The 22689-nt window shown below is 40.7% G+C and overlaps 1 protein-coding gene across 8 annotated transcripts in view; it reads right to left on the bottom strand.

Annotated features, from left to right (window-relative positions):
* DOCK4 (dedicator of cytokinesis 4) overlaps positions 1-22689 on the bottom strand; it is a 434871-nt gene that overhangs the window by 195713 nt on the left and 216469 nt on the right. For all 8 annotated transcript variants that reach the window (XM_060244887.1, XM_060244888.1, XM_060244891.1 and 5 more), the window contains exons 11-12: positions 11771-11903; positions 7918-8006 (exon numbers count right to left, since the gene is read on the bottom strand). In XM_060244887.1, coding sequence (XP_060100870.1) covers positions 7918-8006; positions 11771-11903 — 222 coding nt within the window. The remainder of the gene's footprint in view (positions 1-7917; positions 8007-11770; positions 11904-22689) is intronic.

The raw sequence follows: 22689 nt of genomic DNA, 5'->3' as shown, positions 1-22689 counted from the left end.
AGAGTGCCAAGTTAGATATATTCACAGCTAAGATCATGATTAGTTATACGTTTATTTATCTTTATTTGTCTTTATCCCAAATGGAGACCTAAAACTGCTAACGCCACTCTCCTCTTCTCCATTTTCTCCTCACAATAAACCTGTCGAGCAGGGTAGGCTAAGAGTGTGTGACAGGCCCAAGGTCACCCAGAACGTTTTCATGGTAGAGTAGGGATTCAGTCCTAGGTCTCTCAGATACTAGTTCCAACACACTAACCACTGCACCACACTGATTCTCTGATTAGATACAAGAGCCTTTCTTGTCTGAACATAATAAGTGGGTATCAAATGGTACTCATACTCTATTTTGTTGATGATGTGGAGATGCCAGGTAAAGAAATAAATCAAGGTCTGCACCAAACTTCATAGCTTTTAGATCCAAGTAGTTTAGAGCTTTATTAAGTAGAAATAAGTGTCTCTTGAAGATATGATGTTACAACTGATGCTGTAACACCCCAGATGCTCTAGCAATTTGGGAGAGAAAACTCTATGGTACCATAGAGTTTCCCTCCCAAACTGCAAGAGAATCCGAGAAAACCACAGAGTTTCCCGGAAGCTCCTAGAGTGGCTGGCAAGTGATGTCACAGGTGCAATGATGTCACTTGCAAGTGACATCATCGCACTGGTGACATCAGGATGGAATCCCCCCCCCCGCCATCCTAATGTGGGCCGGTGGGTTGGGGACCTTTAGAGTGGGAGAACCCCTGCCCCACCTGGGAGCCCTAGTACAGGAAGGTAAGATTGCCAGGCCATGTCTGGCAACCAGAAGGAGGATAGAGTCCCCTGCCAGAGGCCATGGGGGACTTGGCAACCCTATCCTGTCCCAATACAGCAACCCCAATCTACAGCATCACTAACTAATTCGGAAGTTTAAATTACAATGCAGCACTTGTAGCTTGTCCCCAAGGCAACTTACGTTAGCAAAGAAGTATTTTAATGGTTAAAAATGTCTGTCTTGAGAATACTACTGTTAGCATTGCTATTGCCACATCAGGAGCATTATACTCAATTAGTTAACATGTGCTTTAAATTCAAACTGATATAAAGATTTAACAAAAGTCCTTCAATTATTCAGAGAAACAGGACTTCACAACATGAATGTAAAGGCTTTATTTCTCAATAAGCTAACATTTCTCAACAAGGTAACATTTTTGTGCACTCATCTTAATTCTGATGATCATTTCAAGCTTCCATGGAGAATAGTCTGCCTTCAGACGGAGGCACCACAGTTTTTAAAATCTACCACACAATTTAGTAGCAGCTAGTGGAGGTAATTTTAGTTAAAAAAAATTAAAGGAAAGAAGTGCCAGTGAACAGGACCAACTTGCTAATAATAGAAATTTAGGCATAAAGCAGATTCCAGCTGACCTACATAACAGTTTTCATTAAAACCATTATTGTCAAATTACCATGCCAGTTTCTCTCTTTAAAAGCAGCCACACGGCTAAGCTTATCGCAACCCCATCAAAATGTTTTCTGATTAAAAGTTACAGATTGTTGTGACAATGTAACTAAACACCTTCCCAATTTGCCAGAATTTAATTACATTAGAATGTAAACAAAGCATAAGATAGTGTAGAGAGGTAATAATTGCAAGAACACCCAGCTGTGCAGACAGTAGATAGATACATGACTGTACTAAATTATTTCAGCTAGTGCAGTTAATGAGAAGGGAAATACAGTGCAATGTATTGTATGCGGTGAAAGTAATGAGAATAGAAATTTGCAGTTCCTGACTCACAAAGCAGAAGACTGAGCAGTCGTGGGTCATACTCTGAAAAACATATAAAAACCTAACAAAATGGCTCTCATTAGGATGGGCAGGAAATGTGTGGAAGACAACATTGTGTTTCAAGGATCGTAATGTTTGGGCCCCTGTTGGTGAAAGTGAGGGCATCCAATGTTGGGCATAATTTACCATCATTGTAACACTGACTTGCTTTGTATTACATAATCCCTGATCCAAGTAATTTGTAACCTTAAAATTCAACACTGGAGTGGCAATTGAAGGAACAGAGAATAATACAGGTGAGGGTGAACAGGAAGAAAGTATCTATTCTGTTTATCGGTATCTATTTAGGCATAATTTTGTTAGCCAATGAGAACAAAATGGCCAAAGCCGTCCTAGAAAAAGTAACTTTTGAGAAGTAAGAGAAGGAGAGAGCTACATAATGGAGCAAAAGACCTTAATGTAGTTGTGTGTAAGAGATGGAGGAGCGAAGATCTACAGCAGGGCTATATCAGGATACAAATGTAAAGATGTGTACAGGCTTTGAAGGTAAGGCTGAGGTGCTTGTGTTGGAAGTAAGCATGAGCCCAGTTTTAGGATTTAAGGACAGATACCTCATAGTCTGAATGAAAAAAAAAAAAAAAAATTTGGTGGCAGAGTTCTAATGAGAAGAATGAAACTTGACAATGGAAGATCAGAGAGAAAAGGATACAGCAGTCACCAAAGACTGAGAATGAGCCAATTTTTGCTTAGGGGAATGGAAAAGAAGGGTTGCATTTGGAATATTATATAGGTGGAAGAGGCATGTCTTAATGGCTTAATAACAGGAAAGAAGAAAAATTATTTTTGCCCACAGGAGTGAGCCACTGATATTTAAAGGAAAAAATAATAGGACAAAACAGAACAAAACTTTGAATGGGCTATACCTGCTTTTTGAGAGCCAGTTTGGTGTAGTGGTTAAATGTATGGACTCTTATCTGGGAGAACCGGGTTTGATTCCCCACTCCTCCAACTTGCAGCTGCTGGAATGGCCTTGGGTCAGCCATAGCTCTCATAGGAGTTGTCCTTGAAAGGACAGCTGCTGTGAGAGCTCTCTCAGCCCCACCCACCTTACAGAGTGTCTGTTGTGGGGGGAGAAGTTATAGGAGATTGTAAGCCGCACTGAGTCTCTGATTCAGAGAGAAGGGCGGGGTATAAATCTGCAGTCTTCTTCTTCTTCGTGGCATGGCATCTGCATAAGCAGCTCTACCACAAATTACAGTACATTTCATCTGAATTACAGAACTCAGTGGGAATCTCTGAGAACTGAGCCAAACCTCAACTACACACTACATCAGCATTGCCCAGCCCTAGCTTCTATTTCTTGATGATACTCAAGTAGTAAAACTCTGGGAAAATGTCCTAATATCAAGGTTGCATGAGTATGCTCTTTTTTCTTGTTCCCAAAAATCCGAGTATTCAGTGTAAAACCAGGAGAAATCCAAGTTGCAAAAGCTGTAACAAATTTGTTGCATTTCCTCCTCATACACTCAAAGTGCAGGCAAAAATCCACAGGCATTAGCAACATCATGTATCATGCACACTTCCTCATATTATGTCATATGCCACAAAGTAAGCAACATCAAAGCAAGAACAGACATTGCTGGTCAAGCTTCCTCATGGAAATTGCCATGTCTTCCCACCATCTCCTCTGACTAAATGTTTATACAAAATGATGAGTTAGTGCTCAGTTCATTAAATATACTGTATTGAGAGACTTTTTTGTATAAAAATCCTTTCACATGTTGCTTTCTTGGCATTTGAGCTAGTATTTTCTCATTTCTTCAAAATATTCACTTTTTATCTTTTTTAAAAAAATTCAAAGACAAAACATATTATATTAACCAGAAATTAAGATCCTAGTTTGAGAAGGAGTTTGGTTTCACTATAATCTGCAGCATGATTGGCTGTGCTCCTTCTAGCTCATATCAAATGATATCACCAAGGGACAATGAGGTAATTGCTCTAACTCAACTTTCCCAAATTCTTCTCTTTAAAATATATAGTGCTCTTCACTAGCACTTTGCATCACCATGAATAGTCTTAATTTATGAGACCTCAATGAGGAACTTAAGTGTATGAAAACTCTGCTTTAGCTGCCAGTTTTATGTATGGATGCAATACTTATATGACATAGTTAAAAGAAATGATAGTTTCATCATGCCTGAAATGAGCCTATTATGTATTTGCAAATATATAAATAGCTGATTCATCTTTGCCTGTAGCCTCAGACCGGGCTCTAGTCCCTTTAAGCAGGCCCATCCCTTAGAGATCCTCTTTGGCCTTCCCTTATGCATTCTGCTTTTCTGCTTCCCCTCCCATCAGGCATCCCAGCCCTGCCGTGGCTCCTACTCCTGAGAACCTCTTATTGCCTGTTTCTTTCCAAGGTGAGCCTCCAGATGCAGTGCCAAGCCAAGCACCTTTCTCACAGGTGCTTCTTCAAGCTCCATCGGACTCAGCACCTGGTCTACTGGCCAATCAGAAGTCTGAAAATCCCCTCTCACTCTAATAATTTCTGCTTTCTGTCTCTTTTCACAAGAACTCTGTATTATGTGTTTGCAACTAATGTATCAGGTACCCTGAGGACTACCTGGCCCAGACTCCTCCTCTCAGATGCAGCCAAAACAGCACCCAGTATTCTTGAGGAAGGAAGGGAATGCCAAGAAGAAGAGAGGCCTCCTGCTTAGCCATATAACGGCTGACTGGTCATCTGGTCAACTAAAATTTTTCTGTCACAGGAAAAGTTTCAACTCAGAAAGCCTTTGCTTGGAGATTGTCACTAGTATACCTTAGTTTTGATTTTTTTAAAAATCTAGGAACAGTATCCCATATTTTACAAAGTACTAAACGTGTAAAGGGTTTTTTTTTTTAACTTAAAAAGCATGCCCTAACAGTTGAACTTCAAACTAATTCTCTTCTGTTTTCCACTTATCATTTAAACTAATTAAGCAATAATTGCCAAACAAAATTATCCATCAAAGTTCAGTTGCCCAGGCTTCTCATTTATTAAGAAAAAAGATAGACACTTTCATGCTGGGTGTATTTATTCAACAATCACAACATCTCAGCATCTTTCCGGCTTTGAGTTTCTTTCAAACGGCAGCCCTCAGTGACAACTGTAGCTTAAACACATCAAAATATAATGTACATAATCCCCTTGTCACTGAAGTGTAATGAAGGATTTAAATGGCAGATTAATATCCTGTCACTGGAGTGTAAAGTAATTAAACAAAAGCACTCTTATTGTATTAATGTTATTCAAAGCGTGTATGAAATACAACACTTTAAGTACAGCTGATCCATCTCTGAAGCTAATAAGAGAAAGATTTAAGAGGATGCAGGATCTGATGAATCATCATATAGAAGAGTAACAAATTCCAGGAAGGAAATCCTGTTAGCCCTGCTACAGAAAAAAACAAACCCAGAGCAGTCCTGTACCTTAAAGACTAACAACTTTTTATTCTGGCATATGCTTTAAAAAGTTCAGTTCTTTAGGTGTCAAAAATTCCTATTTGTTATGCTGCAGAGGTCTCTTTTCTCACATGACAAAAATTTCACCCTTGACTACATCCCAACATAACTGGATATTGCAGTACTGTACTATTCACAACTGGATTACTCTGCATGGACAAGCTAACCCAGTTGTGAATGACCGCTATTGCATAACAATAGTGAAATACCTATATTTGGATGTAGCCCTGGTCTGCTTTATGTGAGAAGGAACATGCTCACTATTAAATGTTCTGAATAAAGAGAAAACAGAGCCAGTGTCACCCCCAAACTCTTCACCTCAATGAACTGTAGCTCCCCTGTGACGGCAGCACTCATGCAGCCCCAGACCATGACATTGCTACAGAGGCTGAAGGGGTGGGGGGTCAGCCTGTCAGTGCTCAGACCATATGCCTCACATTGCATCAAATTGGTCTGCAGGGCTGTCGTCCCAGAAGGAAGCCTCTTCTAAAGATGATGCACAAGAAAGCCCGTAAACGGTTTGCTGCAGACAAGCAGACTAAGGACATGGATTTCTGGAACCATGTCCTGTGGTCTGATGAGACCAAGATAAACTTATTTGGTTCAGATGGTGTCAAGCGTGTGTGGCAGCAACCAGGTGAGGAGTACAAAGACAAGTGTGTCTTGCCTACAGTCAAGCATGGTGGTGGGAATGTCATGGTCTGGGGCTGCATGAGTGCTGCCGGCACTGGGGAGCTACAGTTCATCGAGGGAACCGTGAATGCCAACATGTACTGTAACATACTGAAGCAAAGCAGATCCTCTCCCTTCGGAGACTGGGCCGCAGGGCAGTATTCCAACATGATAACAACCCCAAACACACCTCCAAAAGGGCCACTGCCTTGCTAAAGAAGCTGAGGGTAAAGGTGATGGACTGTCCAAGCATGTTTCCAGACCTAAACCCTATTGAGCATCTGTGGGGCATCCTGAAACGAAAGGTGGAGGTGCGCAAGGTCTCTAACATCCACCAGCTACGTGATGTCGTCATGGAAAAGTGGAAAAGGACTCCAGTGGCAACCTGTGAAGCTCTGGTGAACTCTATGCCCAAGAGGGTTAAGGCAGTGCTGGAAAATAATGGTGGCCACACAAAATATTGACACTTTGGGCCCCATTTGGACATTATCACTTAGGGGTGTACTCGCTTTTGTTGCCAGCAGTTTAGACATTAATGGCTGTGTGTTGCGTAATTTTGAGGGGACAGCACATTGACACTGTTATACAAGATGTAGATTCACTACTTTATATTGTAGCCAAGTGTCATTTCTTCAGTGTTGTCACATGAAAAGATAAATATTTACAAAATGTGAAGGGGTGTACTCAGTTCTGTGACATACTGTATTTCAATGGGGCATTTCAGTTAGCACTGCCTTAAGCACACCACTCAAGTTATATCTTAACAGCAAATGTAATCCATCTCTTTTAGGACTGCCTCATTACAGATGCTTTTTAAAAAAAACTTTTGAATGCAAAAGACATTTCCAGGCCCATTTCAGGGTCCTTGCACTGACCTTTAGAGCCCTATACCATTTGGGACCAGCACACCTTTGGGACTGTGTATTCTCATACAAAGCTTCCCAACACCATGATAATCTCCTGAGGTCCTGCTTTGGGTGCTCCTGCTTTCTGAGGCTAGAGGGGTTGCAATTTAGGAAATGACCTTCTTGGTCATGGCACCAAAATTATGGAACACCCTACCTAAGGGTATTCATTTGTCCCCTTATATTGCCACCTTCAACCAGTGGGCAAAAACTGTTTTTGTTTATTTGTTTGGTCCTCCCTCAGTGGCCTCTCTTCCTGTCTTGTTTTAACTGCTGTCCCTGTTTTTTTATACATTTATTTTAGCTTTGGTTTTAGTTTGGTGACAGTTTGGTGAAGGGGTTAAAAGTGGACTCTAATCTGGAGAACTGGGTTTAATTCCCCACTTCTCCACATTCAGCCAGCTGGATGGTCTTGGGCCAATCACAGTTCTCTAAGAGCTGTTCTCTCAAAAGTAGTCCTCTCTATTGTGGAGAGAGGAATGGGAAGGAGACTGTAAGCCCCTCTGAGGCTCTGAGTGAAGGACAGGGTATAAATCCAACTCTTTTTCTTTAACTTGATGTACTTTGATAATGTTTTGTTTTTAACATGTCCTTGATTGTTTTAACACTGTTTATCCACTTTCTCACATGGCAAAATAGAAAAGAAATTATGGTCATTCCAACTTCCCATGTTCCACCATAGAAGTGTAACTCAACAGGCACGCATGTGGTACCTTTAGTTCACAAGTAAAGCAAAAGCAAGTGTCATTTCCTAAAATGTGAAGGAAAATAGCTTTTGAGAGATCAAAAGTGTCATCCTGTGCACAGTTACTCCAGTTGTACTAATTGAAGTCAATAGGCTTAAACTGGAGTTACTCAGAATAGGAATAAACTGCAAGTAACTTAGAGTGTCTGGTTTCAACAATGCTCTGAAGCAACTCAGACTTCTCCAAGACAATACAAAAAACTTAATAGATTTGAAGATGGATTAACCACATCAACCCGCCCCACATACTCTCTGTTCCTTTCCACTGTCTCTTCAAACTCTGCCAAAAAAAAAAAAGAAAGGAAAATGAAACCTACCAGCATTGGATCCTGTTAAATTATAACGAGCATTTAGCTTTTTGATGATGTTTTCATGGATCTGGTACCAATCACTCTCTGTGTTGCACCTGTAAAAAGAATAACAGTTCTCAATTCAAATGAGAGTAGATGTTTGTCATTAGCTAATGGGGCAAATTCAGGGGGGGGGGGGGAGTCTCTCTCCAAGTAATTAAAGGCAGAAAATAAAATAAACCTCCATCTTTCATCCCTAATTGTACCTGGAGTTTTGCTAGTAGGACAGTAAGGTACCTTGTACAAAAGAAATTTGGTATAAAAGGTAAATAAGAGAACACATCTAATTTGTTGGCATGGCAACCAATTGAATCCTTGCTGTGTTGTCAAGGTCCACACACCCCACATTGCATAACTCGTAGATCTTTTCTTCTTCTCTAAATTGTACAGCGACTTCTTCACTACCACTTAAAGATATCACACTAACTTAAGATCCACAAAATTTTACTGTGATGTAACTTATTAGTGTGTTTACTGAAAAGAGGAAAGTACTTAGAAGGCGACTATTATAACTAATTTTGTACAAGAAACATTTTCCTTTTTAAAAAAACCCATAAACAAGCATTCCAATTTTATAATAAAGACTTTTTAAAAAACTTGTTTTAAAGCTACATAGATCATAAATCTTTCAGACCTTTAAAAAAAAAAGAACTGAAGGTCACTTCACGAATAAACAGCTGAATTCTCTGAGGAGAAAATAATTAACCAGAAAATTTCTCTACCACCGAGGAACCCAACCCAATTTCTCTACCACCGAGAAACCTGCACTGTCATATAGTTAACATAAAATAAAAATCATGCTACCAATGCACCATCAGATGAAATTGTCCTCAAAGCCACAGCTTCCAGCATCTGTAATTCAACACACCGACAGACTTTGAGATACTGTTAGACTCGTGGTCCAAGATCTAAACCTGAAAGTAACTCAAGTCTCTAGGGTGTATAGCTAATGGCATTTCATTTTTTGCATTTACACTGTTTCCCAAGATGTTGTTTCATTTTTCATATCTAAGATGTAAAGAAATATTAAATATTCCTTGTAACTACATCAATGAAAACTAAACATTCTTTTCCATCTACTATGTTCAACTAATGCGCAAAAATCCATGAGTTGGATGCAATGGAATGTTATGTGGAAGGAACTGGCTACTTCACAAAGTAGGTTGCTCCAAAAATTATCTTGGGGGCTTGGAAGAGCCTCATAAAAAATGCATGTCAGTATTTATTTATTTTAGGTCATTTATAGTCCACCCTATCCCAAGGAGGGTAACAACATTATAAAAACAATATGATTAACAATTAAAACACGTGAATAAAATAAAAGACAATTCAATCATAGACAGTTTTAGATGGTGGCTCAGTTGGCACATGTTATATAGCCTAAGGATCAGTTGGCACATGTTGTATGGACTACGAATCAGTCCTACACTCTAAGAATCAGACATAGCAAAGGTAATTTAATATTATGACAGAGGTGGTACCACAGCATAGGCCAGGCCAATGGAGTAAAATACCTGATAGTGTAGGACACTCGCTGCCTCAATTAAAGGCCTGGTGGAATAGCTCCATTTTACAGGCCCTACAAAAAGGTAACAGTTCAGTAAGGACCCGGGGATCTCGAGGGGGAGTTGATTCCACCAGGCTGGGGCCAAGGTAAAAAAAGTCCTGAAGTGAGACGGATGTCCTTCGGGCCACGGACTGTCAGCAGCTGTTGTGCGCCAGACTGTAACAGTCTCTGGGGCATATATAGGAAGATGCGGTCCCATAGATATGTCAGTCCCAGGCTGTGTAAGGCTTTAAAAGTCAATACTAAAACCTTGAAACCGATCCGGTACTCAATTGGCAACCAATGCAGTTGCTGAAGCGCTGGCCGGATGTGTGCCCGGCTAGGCACTGTTATCAAAATGCTGTTACATTTTGCACCAGTTGAAGTTTCTGGATCAGTCTCAAGGGTAAGCCTATGTAGAGCGAGTTACAGTAATCCAATCTGGAAGTGACTGTTTCATGCATCACTGTAGCTAGGTCCTGGGGAGACAGGCAGGGCGCTAGTTGTCTGACCTACCAAAGATGATAAAAGGCAGATCGAGCAACCACTGTGACCTGTGCCTCCATACATAGTGAGGCATCCAGTGTCACCCCCAAACTCTTCACCTTCTGAGCCATCACAAGAGATGCACCATCCAGGGTTGGGAGTTGGATGCCCGAACCTAATCTCTCATGGCCCAGGTACAGGAACCCTGTCTTAGCTGGATTAAGCTTCAATCGACTTTGGGCACTGCAGTGATGAAGAGGGAAATCAGACCATCTCTTCTATGAGTAGCTGTCTTCAGTGGACAGAATGCCAATTTTTCCTCACTTCCCTAGATAAAAGTGTCCCATCTAGTCTTCACAAGGCTCACCTGACTCGACAAGAGGTTTTTCAGAGGAAACATCTGTGTGCTTGAGAAAGTCGGGGAAACTCCTGTTCCCTCCATGAACTTTCCCACTAGATCTCTTGGCATGTCTTTCTTCAATTTTTTTCCTCTCATAGTTACAAATCTTGGTAGATAATTATGTATGTATTTGCAAACTGCATTATACTATGAGCCATCAAAAACAATCAAAATATACTCTGTAGCAATATTCCCTCTAAGCTGCAGAGTCTTGTGAGCAAAAATTCTACTTTGTGGGCTACTAGCACTAAAGTTGTGAGCTAGTGGTATTAAAGTTGTGAGCTACTGCATAAATTAGTGTGCTCTGGGGTCATCCTTCCTGAGTTAAGACAAAAATGCATGAGCTGGAGGCTAAAAATCTGTGAGCTAGCTCACGCTAACTCAGCTTAGAGGGAACACTGCTCTGGAGTCTATTGTTTAAATTGCCAGTCCACATAGTTATAACAAAATATTTATCAGTAAGATGGTATGCATAGTTGATAACATTTCAGTTTGCTTTAAGTTTCACTTTGAAGGTCAGCAGGAAACTAAATCTTTCTTGTCATTGCTTCCAGCACATGAAACATTTGTTTCAGTCTATCTTCAACCATCTTCAAAAATCCATGGACTGGATTCAGTTGTATAGTTTATGGAAGGAGCTGATTTTGCCTCATTGTCCTGCTGCTCAACATAGCATGAATGTAAAGGCAGGATATGTTGTATGCCCTTGTTCTCTTAAACACACACACACTATAAACAAAAAGATCTACCAAAGAGGGGCAACATCCCCCACCACCATTTTTATAGGGCTCACACTCAGCAGTTTCAGCGTCACAACCTACCTCATAGGCTAAAGATTACTAGTCTAGAACAAGGCTCTTACATACTGATATTTTAATTTATAAACAGAGCAGGTTAAACTGGGCAGAACTACTTATGTTGACTACCTGAATGATCGATAAAGATTAACAAACTGTACAAGAGGCTACATTATCTGAAGTCACATTGTGTCTATAAGAGCTCATATCACAGTGTTTACAGTTTCACAGGACCCTCTAGCATGTTTGCTGGAGTGGACTAAGGGATGGACTCCCCCCATTGGGCCAACCTTATGCTCAGCACTTTTTATTTAAGACAAAACAAGTTGAGATATAACAATTCCAAACTGTTTGGTATCTCATACTGCATCATGCTATATAGATAATTTACTATAACAGATTACAATGGTTTACCTGAATGTGAAACAGAATATATAGTTGCATATAAAAGACACAGGTGCATGTTCATTGAACGTCATTCCGCTGACAGACATTTCAAAAAACACTAGACTAAGTTTTGCTGATAAAATTTGATTTCAATATTTCTGCACAGAGACTGTTGCAACATACTTCAGATATATATGTTCTTACATGTACACTTTTAGGATAAGGTCATCTTTTGTGTCTCCTGCTAGTAGATCTGCTATGCTGAGGACTGCACAGCCAAAAGGTCGTCGGTACTGTACATTGCAAACATTTTTCTTTTCACCAGCTCCCATTCGGCCTGTCAAACAACACAGAAGAATAAATACATGAGTCTCTAAGTAACATTTTTCTAAGTGTACAGAGAAGAAGGTGAAGGAGACCCAATTTGCCTTCATTTGCAGTTAATTTAACAATTTCTACTGGGTTCTGCATAAATGTGCTTAAAATTCCTTCAGTCTTGTCTTCCCTCTCTCATGCACAATAACAAGGCAAAATGTACAACAGTGCTTTCAGTATTTGTTAAACCTATATCCCATCTTGCTATGGAGAACAAAAATCAGAGCTGCATCAAAACAAAATACAAAATTGAGGCAGGCATTTCCCTCAGCTTCAAGGAATTGATACTGACAAGTGGTTACAATACAGATGGGAAATGGCGGGCTCTCTTTAGGCAGGACTTCATTAAACAGCAGGGGACAAACACTCTAACTCTACTTGCCTTCTTCAAATCATGTTCAAAATGCAGACCTCTATGAGATAAATCAGAGTAAGCTAAAGGAGCCCACACCAAAGGTTCTGCAATTCCAAGTTCTGTTGAAATCTGATGCATGCCCTACTGACTTTTTTTCCTTTTTAAATTTTTTTTACAGAAGTACTAAATAAAGGCCAAAGAAGAAGAGTACTTGGTGTAAAGATGCTTTTAAAAAATTACATGAGATTACATTTAAGTACACAGTAAAGGTAGACATTTTTCTTTAACTAAGTAATACTATTATTAATTATTCCTATCAATAGTTACTTCTTGCATATGTAGTTAACTATGACTGAAGCTTGATGGTATTTAACTTGATTTGGCTTAAGATGTCTTTCCACTGTGAATCTAACCTGGTCACATCCTCATTTGTTTTCAGAATATAAGAATTCTTTCTCTTGAGTAAGGATGCCTACTGGGAATTTTCTTTTGATTCCACAGTTTGGAAGATACTAATCTAGCTGCTGTCACTGCATTCAGAACAATCATTCAGAACTGTTTTGAGATGGACACAACATCATTTAACTAAAATAATTATGCAGTAAGAACAACCTTATGTCCAGTACCATACAATGAGATTATAGCAGCCATTTTCCAAAACTTCTTTGCTCTAATACATTTCAACCACACATGGATAAAGTTAGTGTAAGTTCATCACAAAACTAGCAACAATTTGGGGCACAACTATATATCCCTGCCAATCTAGATGGGGAACGATGACAAAAGTAATATTTTAAGGGTGTTTTTCCTTAAAGCGAGACTAATAGAAAAGGATAAACCTGTAGGAAACAAAAACAAGACCTTTACGTTAACCTCATAACCCAGTGCCATATACCATTTTTCAACAGACCCTTTTGTTGGGTCTATTTGTACATGTATTCAACATACTACAGAAGAATGATTTTTCATTAAACGATGTCAGTCTCTCAAACAAAGTTAAATTGCTTATGAATTATCTGTTATGTAAGCTTGCCAACAATAAACTTTTTAGTGACAAAAATTGAAAAACTGGAATGGCATCATGACTATTTAACAAAACCAAATTGAAACACAGTTCTGAACTGTGGGTAGATCCGCAGACACCTAAACCTGTGGATATGGATTATGATAAACGAGATTTTTTCTTCAAACTTGGGGGCGGGGGGGGGGGCTCCCAAGTTTGCAGAAAAATCTGAAATTGGTTTAAAGAAAAAAACTTACATGGTGGAAAACCACCCCTAAAAACAAAAGACTCACGTGTGCATGTTTCTCAGTGGAAATAAAGAAGAGTGACAGTGCGTGAAGCCTGGAGGTGCTCTGGGTTTACCAGCAATACTGTCAGTGGAGAGGATGGGCGCAGGAGCACAGCATTCCAGAGACAGAAACTTTACTAATGCTGTCGCCAAATTTCTTATAGAAGTTCTCAAAGTTCAAAAGTTTAGATAATATTGTCCTTATTGTGCTTCATATGGAATCTTAGACTTCATTCCCTTGGCTATATGTTTTATAGGCTGTAAATTTCACTTAGAAGTTTTGAAGTTCAAATTTTAGATAGTACTGTTTTTGAGTGTTTTCAGTTCATATGGAACCTTAGACCATATCATTATGGTACAATGTTGTATTTATTTCTGATTGTCAATATGCCAAAGGTCTATTAATTAATTAATTAATGACAGAAACTTTAATGCTGGAGGGCTTTGGGAGTTGAAAAGGGGCCTGGAAATAGAGTGTTGGGTAAATAAGGCATGGAGGCAATAGATCATTATTTAAAATGAAACTCTTTATCTATATCTATTAGGAAGAGGGAAACATTGGGATGATCTTAAGAAAACAATGAAATGCTAAAAACTATATATTTGTTCTAGAAGGTAGGCTTACGCATAAAACAAGGGTGGTGGTTGCAACAAGTACAAACGTAGTAGTAGGTAGGTGAGGCCAATAGACAATTAACCTCTTTTCTGCAACCTTGACAGAAAGAAACTTAACACATTAGCCAACTGGAAACACTGGTAAGTTAAAACCATCCAAACAGTTTATCGAACACGCCAATTAACAGACAGGATTGGCTCTGAGCCAGGTTGTATTTCCAGGTCAGGTCTCTGAATTTTTTTTTTTGTTCAGTCATACAGTCAAGTCCAACTCTTTGTGACCCCATGGATCAAGTCACACCAGGCCCTCCTGTCTTCCACCATCCTCCAAAGTCCTCTCAAATTCATGTTAGTTACATCAGTAACTCTGCCCAGCCATCTCATCTTTTGCCGCCCCCTTCTTCTTTTGCCTTCTGTCTTTCCCAGCATCAGGGTCTTCTCCATTGAGTGCTCCCTTCTCATTTGGTGGTCAAAGTATTTGAGCTTGAGCTTCTGCATCTGACCTTCCAGGGAACAGTCAGGGTTGATTTCCCATAGGACTGATTTGATCTTCTTGCAGTCCAAGGAACTTTCAAGAGTCTTCTCCAGCGCCACAATTCAAAAGCATTTATTCTTCTGCAGATCTTGCCATATCCCAACACAGAGGTGTGGAGCTGTTCTAAGTTCACTGGCATTCATGTTGGGGGAGGTGTCAGAGGGGGGAGCATGGTGGCCCAGCAGCAGTAAGAGAGCAAGAGCCATGATAAGCATGGAGGAGCATCCCTTCCCTCTCTCAGCTAGCACTGATGAGGGGATTAAAGTTAAAAGGGGGAAGGAATCCCTCCGGGCATTGTGAGTCACCACTTGTTACACTCCAGTTTTTAATAATGTCATAATAATGATCCATTCCCACGGTTTCCTAACATATATTTTCTGTTTGCATCAACCATATCTCCCAATTAGCTCTCTTACCAAGTGAGAACCAGGGAGCAAATTTACTACTAAGTCTATTCCACGTCTCTTAAGATAAATTAATAAAACAGTCATCATTTTCATAGTATCTACCCACCCCCCAATCTTGAATCTCTGTAACATGAACCAACTCTTTAGAGGTTTTGATGCAAAGCATTTATGCTTTCAAAACTATGCCAGGCTTTCTCTCCTTATTTGACCAAACACCCTGCTAACTTTTCTGAGGGCAAGATATTGTTGCCAGCCTGTATGCTATGGATTGTCATGACAGAAATCTCAGTGCTTCCATAGGAACTCCATATGAGGCAGCAAACAACACAATTTGAGGTCATGATATGGTGTTATAATGGACATTCAAAAACTAACCACATCCACCTGAGATTCCACTTATTACCTTACCTTAGAGATAAGGCTCGGTATACTCATAATTTGCCACCTTTTTGCTTCAGCCTTATGACTTGTTAACACTTGCCACCTATAGCATGCTGCTGCTGAGAATGCTCAGTTGGGACATTCTGGGAACCTCCCAATGTTTCGCGAATGCCCCACAGCAGTCATTTTGTTATGGCACCCTCTACCTGTCAAACCTCCAAAACAGCTCACAGGTTCAACAAGATTAGGAATCCCAGCATAGCCCTGATTCACTGTCCTCCAAAAAAGGCATTCAGAGAAGCTAATAGGAATTTCAACCCCAAAGCATACAATTTTATACATCTCTTTGTTTGAGCATATGGAGATAACTGTTGGTTTTCAACCATAAGCTGCCACAAATTGCACTTCAGTTTGTATTGCCACTATTTTGACGAATTCTCAGCAGCTTACGCTTTTTCTCTTTACTAAAGCCACATGAGCTATGTTTAATTTATGTGGTGACAAAAGGCACATTATTCCCCACAATCAACTAACTTTCTTGTTCCTTCTGCTCATCTCATCTTTGTGTTAAAATATGCTATGCTGCCTTGTTCTTAAAAATTGTCTGCAGGTCTCAGCATGGTGGAATAAAATGCACATAGCATCTATTCTAGGTGCTACGAGATCAGAAACCTTAGGTGGTTGAACAGATGCCATTTATGCTGTAAATGCAATGAATGGAATACTAAGGCTTTGGTTTAAAATTCTTAGGTAACATTTCTGAAATTTCAATCTGCAGTCACAGGCTAGATTCAACCCCCCCCCCCCCCCCCTCACAGCAAGTGACTACTTACAATCATCTCATAAGACAGGTTCATAACGATCCCAGTTTTGTGAAGAATTTAAAGTAAGCCTTAACATTGGCCTTCATGGTTCAGTAGACTCCCCTCCACCCCAGTTTTGCCTAATCATCATCATCACCACACAACTTGTCGCAACAAAATATTACAGTCCATAAACATCTCCACTGTCAGCTGTCACCCTGTAATGGGGTGGGTGGGTGGGAGAGATACAGTTGAATTCATCTAACAAGGCAATGGCAGATTATAAGACTTCATGGACCTTCCAAGTTTTGGGGTCTAGGAAGCTCCCCCTGCTACCACCAGCAATGCTCAAAATTGGCTGCTTTTTTTTTTACCTAATGCTCCTGGATATGCATTTACATGTACAGTAGCAGGTCCAGAAAACGGCTCCCTGCGGCACTTCACATATAAGTGGATGCCGCAAGCACCACCCTTTGTTCCCATCCCCGGATAAAGGAGGAAATCCATTGTAAGGCCACCCCCTGAACTCCGGTGACAACGAGGCAGTGGGTCATAATCGATCGTGTCAAATGCTGCTGACAAATCGAGAAGTATCAGCAGCATTGACCCGTCTTGATCCAGGTAGCATCTTAGGTCATCTCTGAGAGTGACTAGGACAGTCTCCGTCCCATGGCCCGGGCGAAAGATGGAGTGAAATGGGTTAAAGACAGATGTCTCATCCAGGAAAACCTGTAACTGCTCCACCACCACTTTCTCAACTACCTTACCCAGAAATGGTAAATTCGAAACTGGGCAGAAGTTGGCCAAGACCCCAGGGTCTAATGATGTTTTTTTCACAAGTGGACAAACCACTGCCTCTTTCAATTTCTCTGGGAAAGTCCCTGTTGAAAGGGACAAGTTGACAATATCACCCAGAGAGTCCCTGATACCATCCTGGCAGGCTTTCACCAGCCAGGATGGACAGGGATCCAGGAGGCAAGTGGTAGTCTTCACTGCAGCCAGGATCCTGTCCACATCCACCAGCAAGAGCCCGCTGAAGCAGTCCAATATAGGACCAGAAGATGGCCACAGAGCTTCCAGTTTGCATACTGTATCAATCGTGGCAGGCAGGTCCTGGTAGAGAGTCAAGATTTTATCTGCGAAATATGTCGCAAAGGCCTCAAAACTAATATCCAATTCCCTACCATTCTGATTGCCCGATGGCAAAACTGTTAATGACTGAATTACTCTAAATAATTGGGCTGGGCGCGACTTCACAGTCTCTATGGAGGCCACATAGAACTCTTTCTTAGCGGACTTCATAGCCCCTTCATAGACTTTCATAAACATTCTATAAGAGGTTCTTGACTCTTCATCACGAGCACATTGTCACACTCGCTCTAACCATCTAAGTTGCCGTTTCATCCTTAGTAGCTCCATGGTACACCAAGGGGCTGCTTTGGTACAACAACGAAGAGGGCACCAGGGAGCGATGTCATCAATGGCAGTGGAGAACTGGGAGTACCAGTCCTCCACTAACTCCACTATTCTATGTGCCATTCCTCCAAAGGATAGCTGGCTATACCTTTCCTATTTTATTACAACAGCAACCTTAGGTTAAAAAGTAATGACTAGCTCAAGGTCACCAAGAAGCCACATTGGCTCTCCCCATTCCATATCTGACACCATATCATACTGGCAAGGGGGAATAGGTAAAGCATAGCAAACAATAGGCTGATGTGCCTTAAAAACAACCTACCAACCTACCTTCTAGGACTTGAAAGTCAATCTGAAATGTGATTCACTGTTCTGCCAGGGCTTTTTTTGTAGAAAAAGCCCAGCAGGAACTCATTTGCATATTAGGCCACACCCTTTGATGCCAAGCCAGCCAGAGCTGCATTCCTGTGTGCTGGGAAGCTTTTGTTCAGAATGAATTCCAGATTCAGTTACCATATAGGGTTGCAAATCCCCAGTTGGGGACAGGGAATCCCCAGTTTGGAGGCCTTCCCCCCACTTCAGGGTTTTCAGAAAGTGCGGAGAGGAAGGAAATGTCTGCTAGGCACTCCATTATATCCTATAGATACTGGCCCCATAGGGTATAATGGAAAATTGACCTGTGGGTATCTGAGCCTCAGGGGGGCTGTTTTTTGAGGTAGAGGCACCAAATTTTCAGCATAGCATCTGGTGCCTCTACTCAATCCCCAAAAAATAAGTTTAAAAAAGTTTGGACCAGGGGGACCAATTCCATGAGCCCCAAAAGAAGGTGCCCCCATTCTCCATTATTGCCAATGGAGGGAAAGTTTTTAAAATAACAGTCCCTTTAAATGTGACAGCCAGAACTTCATTCAGAGTTCAATCACACTTGTCACAACCTTGCTTCTGGCTCCACCCCAAAGTCTCAAGGCTCCAACCCCAAAGTCCCCAGATATTTCCTGAGTTGGACTTGGCAACCCTAGTTTCCAGTTTAGGAAAGGCAGAGTCTATGGTTGTCTGGCAACCCCTGAGAGAACTGGGGAGGAACTGCGTAAACTGGTATTGTGTGGTGTCATGACATCACTTCTGGTTGCATACTCTGATCCAGGCCTTTCACTTTTTATATTTAACTACTCTAAAGCAAGTCCCACAGCCACACTCTTCTTCTAGTAAAGCATCCACCTTCGGCTTTAGAAGTATAAGACAGAGTGGATGTCTTTTATTTTTCTTTCCATTTATTCAAGATCACTTAATCCCTAAAACAGCCGATATCAAACAGGACTACCCCCTCCTAGGGGTTATTTGGCTTGATGAGAACACACAAGTAAAGGCTAATAAATAGTTTATTAAATTTCTAAGTGTTACTCTTGACTCCTTCATTCTCTAGTATAGTAAATGACACAGGTTACCAGAGCTGGGAAGTGATCTGGCTACAAAGCAAAAGCTGAAACCTGGAATCAATAACCAGATTAGCAGTAACACTTCATTATTTATATAGGAACACCACCCAAACCCTTTTTGTCTAAACAATACTCTGAAGTCTTACTGGATTCCTTGCCTATTCCACCTCTGTAATGATTTGAATTTATATATATGTATTCCCTTAATTGTTGGTAAGCTGCAGTAGAGAAAAGAGGTTGAAAGGGGGAGTTAGTGAGTGAGGTGATTGGTTGGTGACTGTGAGAGTGTGGGCAGAGCTAAGAAGTGTGTTTGTATGTATGTGTGGGAGAGAGAGAGAGAGGTCAGCAGTTGTCTCTCAGCAGAGTGACAGCAGTTAACAGTCAGCAGTCTACAGAGTCTGAGAAACAGTCTTCTGATTAGAATCCCATACTAGTGCTATGAAAGGCATTAAGATTCTAGGGTAAAAAAGTAGAATACTATAGAGGACATATTAGGGGCTAGATAGAAAAGAGTCAAAACCTAATATTGTCAGATTCTAGGAGTGTGAGAGACAGAAGCTGTCAGAAAGTTGAGTTAGGAAGAGAAAGGAGGATTTGAGAGTGGGGAGTGTGTGAAGTGAAAGAGTGACACGTCAGTCAGACATTATTCACTGAAGAATTAAACTATAAACATCTTTAAAACAATACGCTTATTGTATAAATGATGTTTTGTTTTATATTAACCTGGAGTTCTGTGATTTTAAAATATAAGAGTCTCATCCTCAGGGCCACATAGCTTGGGCACAATTCCGTGGGGAATGTTAAACAGTGTTTGGAATTAAATTCCTGGTGGCAGCATTACGCACTTTAAGAGGGAAGTAATGACAACGTCCTATCCCTTCTCCCTTCAGAACCCTACTCCCCCTTTTTTTCAGTTGGTAGCTGGATGACAAACTACCTTGGGGAATAAAAGAGGGTGGAATCTTCTCCTATCTACCATAACCCATTGATAAAAAGTACCTGTCCCAGCGGAGACCAGATAGGTCTGTATGATTGGCACTGAAGCTTGTTACACTGCAGATTACATCAGGACATCAATTCTGGGAGGTTGGGAAGTTAGTTCATCCTGTGCATTCTATAATCTGGGCTCTTTTGAACTCTGTCAGTGTGTGTTCTCTGTGCAGGGAGATTATTATGCAGCTTTTTATTTTGGTCATATTGTCTTGTTGGGTCTGCCTCTGAATCTGATCCTAGGATAATGGTATAATGTGTTATTATAAGGTTTTTGTCTGGGGAGAGGGAGGATTTAAAGGGTTAAGTATTTTGTGAATATCTGACTGCACTTGTATATTGTTTTTAAAAGTTTAATTTTTTAAAAAATGTAAAAAATATTCTTGGAGGTGATTTACCAGATATTTTGAAAATCCCAAGAGCACTGCCAGTGCCATTCATTTTTGTTCCCACTGCTCCATCGAGTGGCAGCAGGAGCCTGGAGCAGTCAGCCTGGCAGCCCCAGCCCAGTCTCTGGTGCTTACCCACCTAGACTGAAAAAGAGGGCAGATAAATGCCTCTGTGATGAAAAATTAATGTTCAGACATGCTCACACGTGATGAAGAACTCCCCAGGTACCCTGGTTCTACACAGCAAGATGCTTTACCCAGGCCTTCAAATTGGACTTGGAAGCCAACCAGCAGCCAAACTGGAGCTTTTATAATTAGTGAACGATGGTCCCTGTAACTTGAGCCAGCTAGCACCCAGCTCCTACATTTTGAATCAGCAGAAGCTTCTAAGCAGTCTTCAAAGGCAGCTCCACATGAAGTGCACTGCAGTAGTCCAACCTGGATGCAATAAGAATATATATATATATATAACTGTGGCCAAATCACTATTCCTGAAGAAGGGCTACCAAAGCTGGTTCAAGGCACTAAATGCTACAGAAAAGATCTACTCCTCAGTCTATAGGTGTGAACTGAAAAGGACCTCTCAGTCTGTATATCTCCTCCTGAGGGAAAGTGCAACCCTTTTTAAGAAAAGGCATTTATTCTATCAGCCATATTACCAAACAAGAGCAAAAAAAGTTGTTTCTGTATTGACTTGCAGTTTATTCACTGGCACGTATCAAATTCTTCACGCACAATTTTATCTGATTCAACTAAAAAGAAAAACAAGGCTAGGAGTCACCTCCATATTGATGCCCCAAACTCAATGTCTAGGGTGCTATTATAGCTTTAAAGGCCAAAATAATTATAAAAAAGAAAGAGGGAGAACGTGAGAAACAGCACATATGACAGGTAAGGATTATTTCATTTACTTCAAGGCAGCCTATGTGACAGCTTCTCAAAATAAGCTTAACCACTCTTCGCTCCTCTACTAGCACAGCATTGGTTTTTTATTAAATCAGATTTGTCTAGAAAACCATTAGCTGTTTGCAAAACTGTGCTAGAATATTTTACTACATCAATGCTTTCATCATGCAAGAAAAATTGACATTAGTAGAAAAAGGATAAAAACAAATTAAAAGGCCATTTTAGGAGCTAATCATTCGCATACCAAAGTAAGCCTAAAAAGTAGATAACTGTCTCAGAGGGGTTAAGGGATCCAAAGACTCTTCCCAGTAAAAAGTTTGTCTCTTAATAAGTTTGGCTTTTGTCTGCTGTCTCCTCAGAAACTTGCCAATGTCTCTTGACCATCACAGAAGTGCTTCTTCATACAGTATTTCCCCGGGGTGGGTGCATGTATTTTGCCATGCACATCTTTAGGAAATACCAGAGGTGAAATTCTAGCAGGAGCTCCTTTGCATATTAGGCCACACACCGCTGATGTAGCTAATCCTCCAAGAGCTTACAAAAAAGAGCCTTGTTAAGCTCTTGGAGGATTGGCTACATCAGGGGTGTGTGGCCTAATATGCAAAGGAGCTCCTGCTAGAATTTCACCTCTGGTATTTCCTAAAGATGTGCATGGCAAAATACAGATGGATACATTTTTTTCCACACAGGAAAATGTTCAAACTTGCAACATCTGCTACTAGTCACTTACGTGGTATGTGATATCTTTGTAGAAAAATCAGAGAGAGAGAGAGACTATTATTTTAAGGTGATCCAGGTACAATTAGCAACTGTTTTCTCTTCTGTTCTGCAACACAAACTAAACAACTTGTAATGTGGTAAAACTCATTTCTGGACCAGACCGTCTCAGACTTGAAGTGGGGATTGTATGTTTGAGTGTTCTCTTGCTTGGGGGGAGGGGGAGATCCTTACCTATAGAAGTCTAATAGGTCTGGGAGAAGAGTTAATTAGAGCAGCTTGATGTAGCTTTATGTGGGGCAACAATGAGTCATGTGATAAACAGGTTGCTTACCTGTAACTGATGATCTTCAAGTGTTCACCTGTGCAGTTACACACTTGGATTTGATGCCCTAAACAAATCCAACCTCGGTGATTTTCAAAGCAGCATCAGCGTCTCTTTCCCTTGGTGGCCCTCCCCTCCGGTCCCGGCCGGAAGTGATCACTGCGCATGACCGGGTCCAGAG

This window comes from Heteronotia binoei, chromosome 8 (genome assembly GCF_032191835.1).
Source record: "Heteronotia binoei isolate CCM8104 ecotype False Entrance Well chromosome 8, APGP_CSIRO_Hbin_v1, whole genome shotgun sequence".
Classification (NCBI taxonomy): Eukaryota; Metazoa; Chordata; class Lepidosauria; order Squamata; family Gekkonidae; genus Heteronotia; species Heteronotia binoei.
Note: the sequence above shows the minus strand (reverse complement) of the source record. Positions and strands in the feature narration are given on the sequence as shown.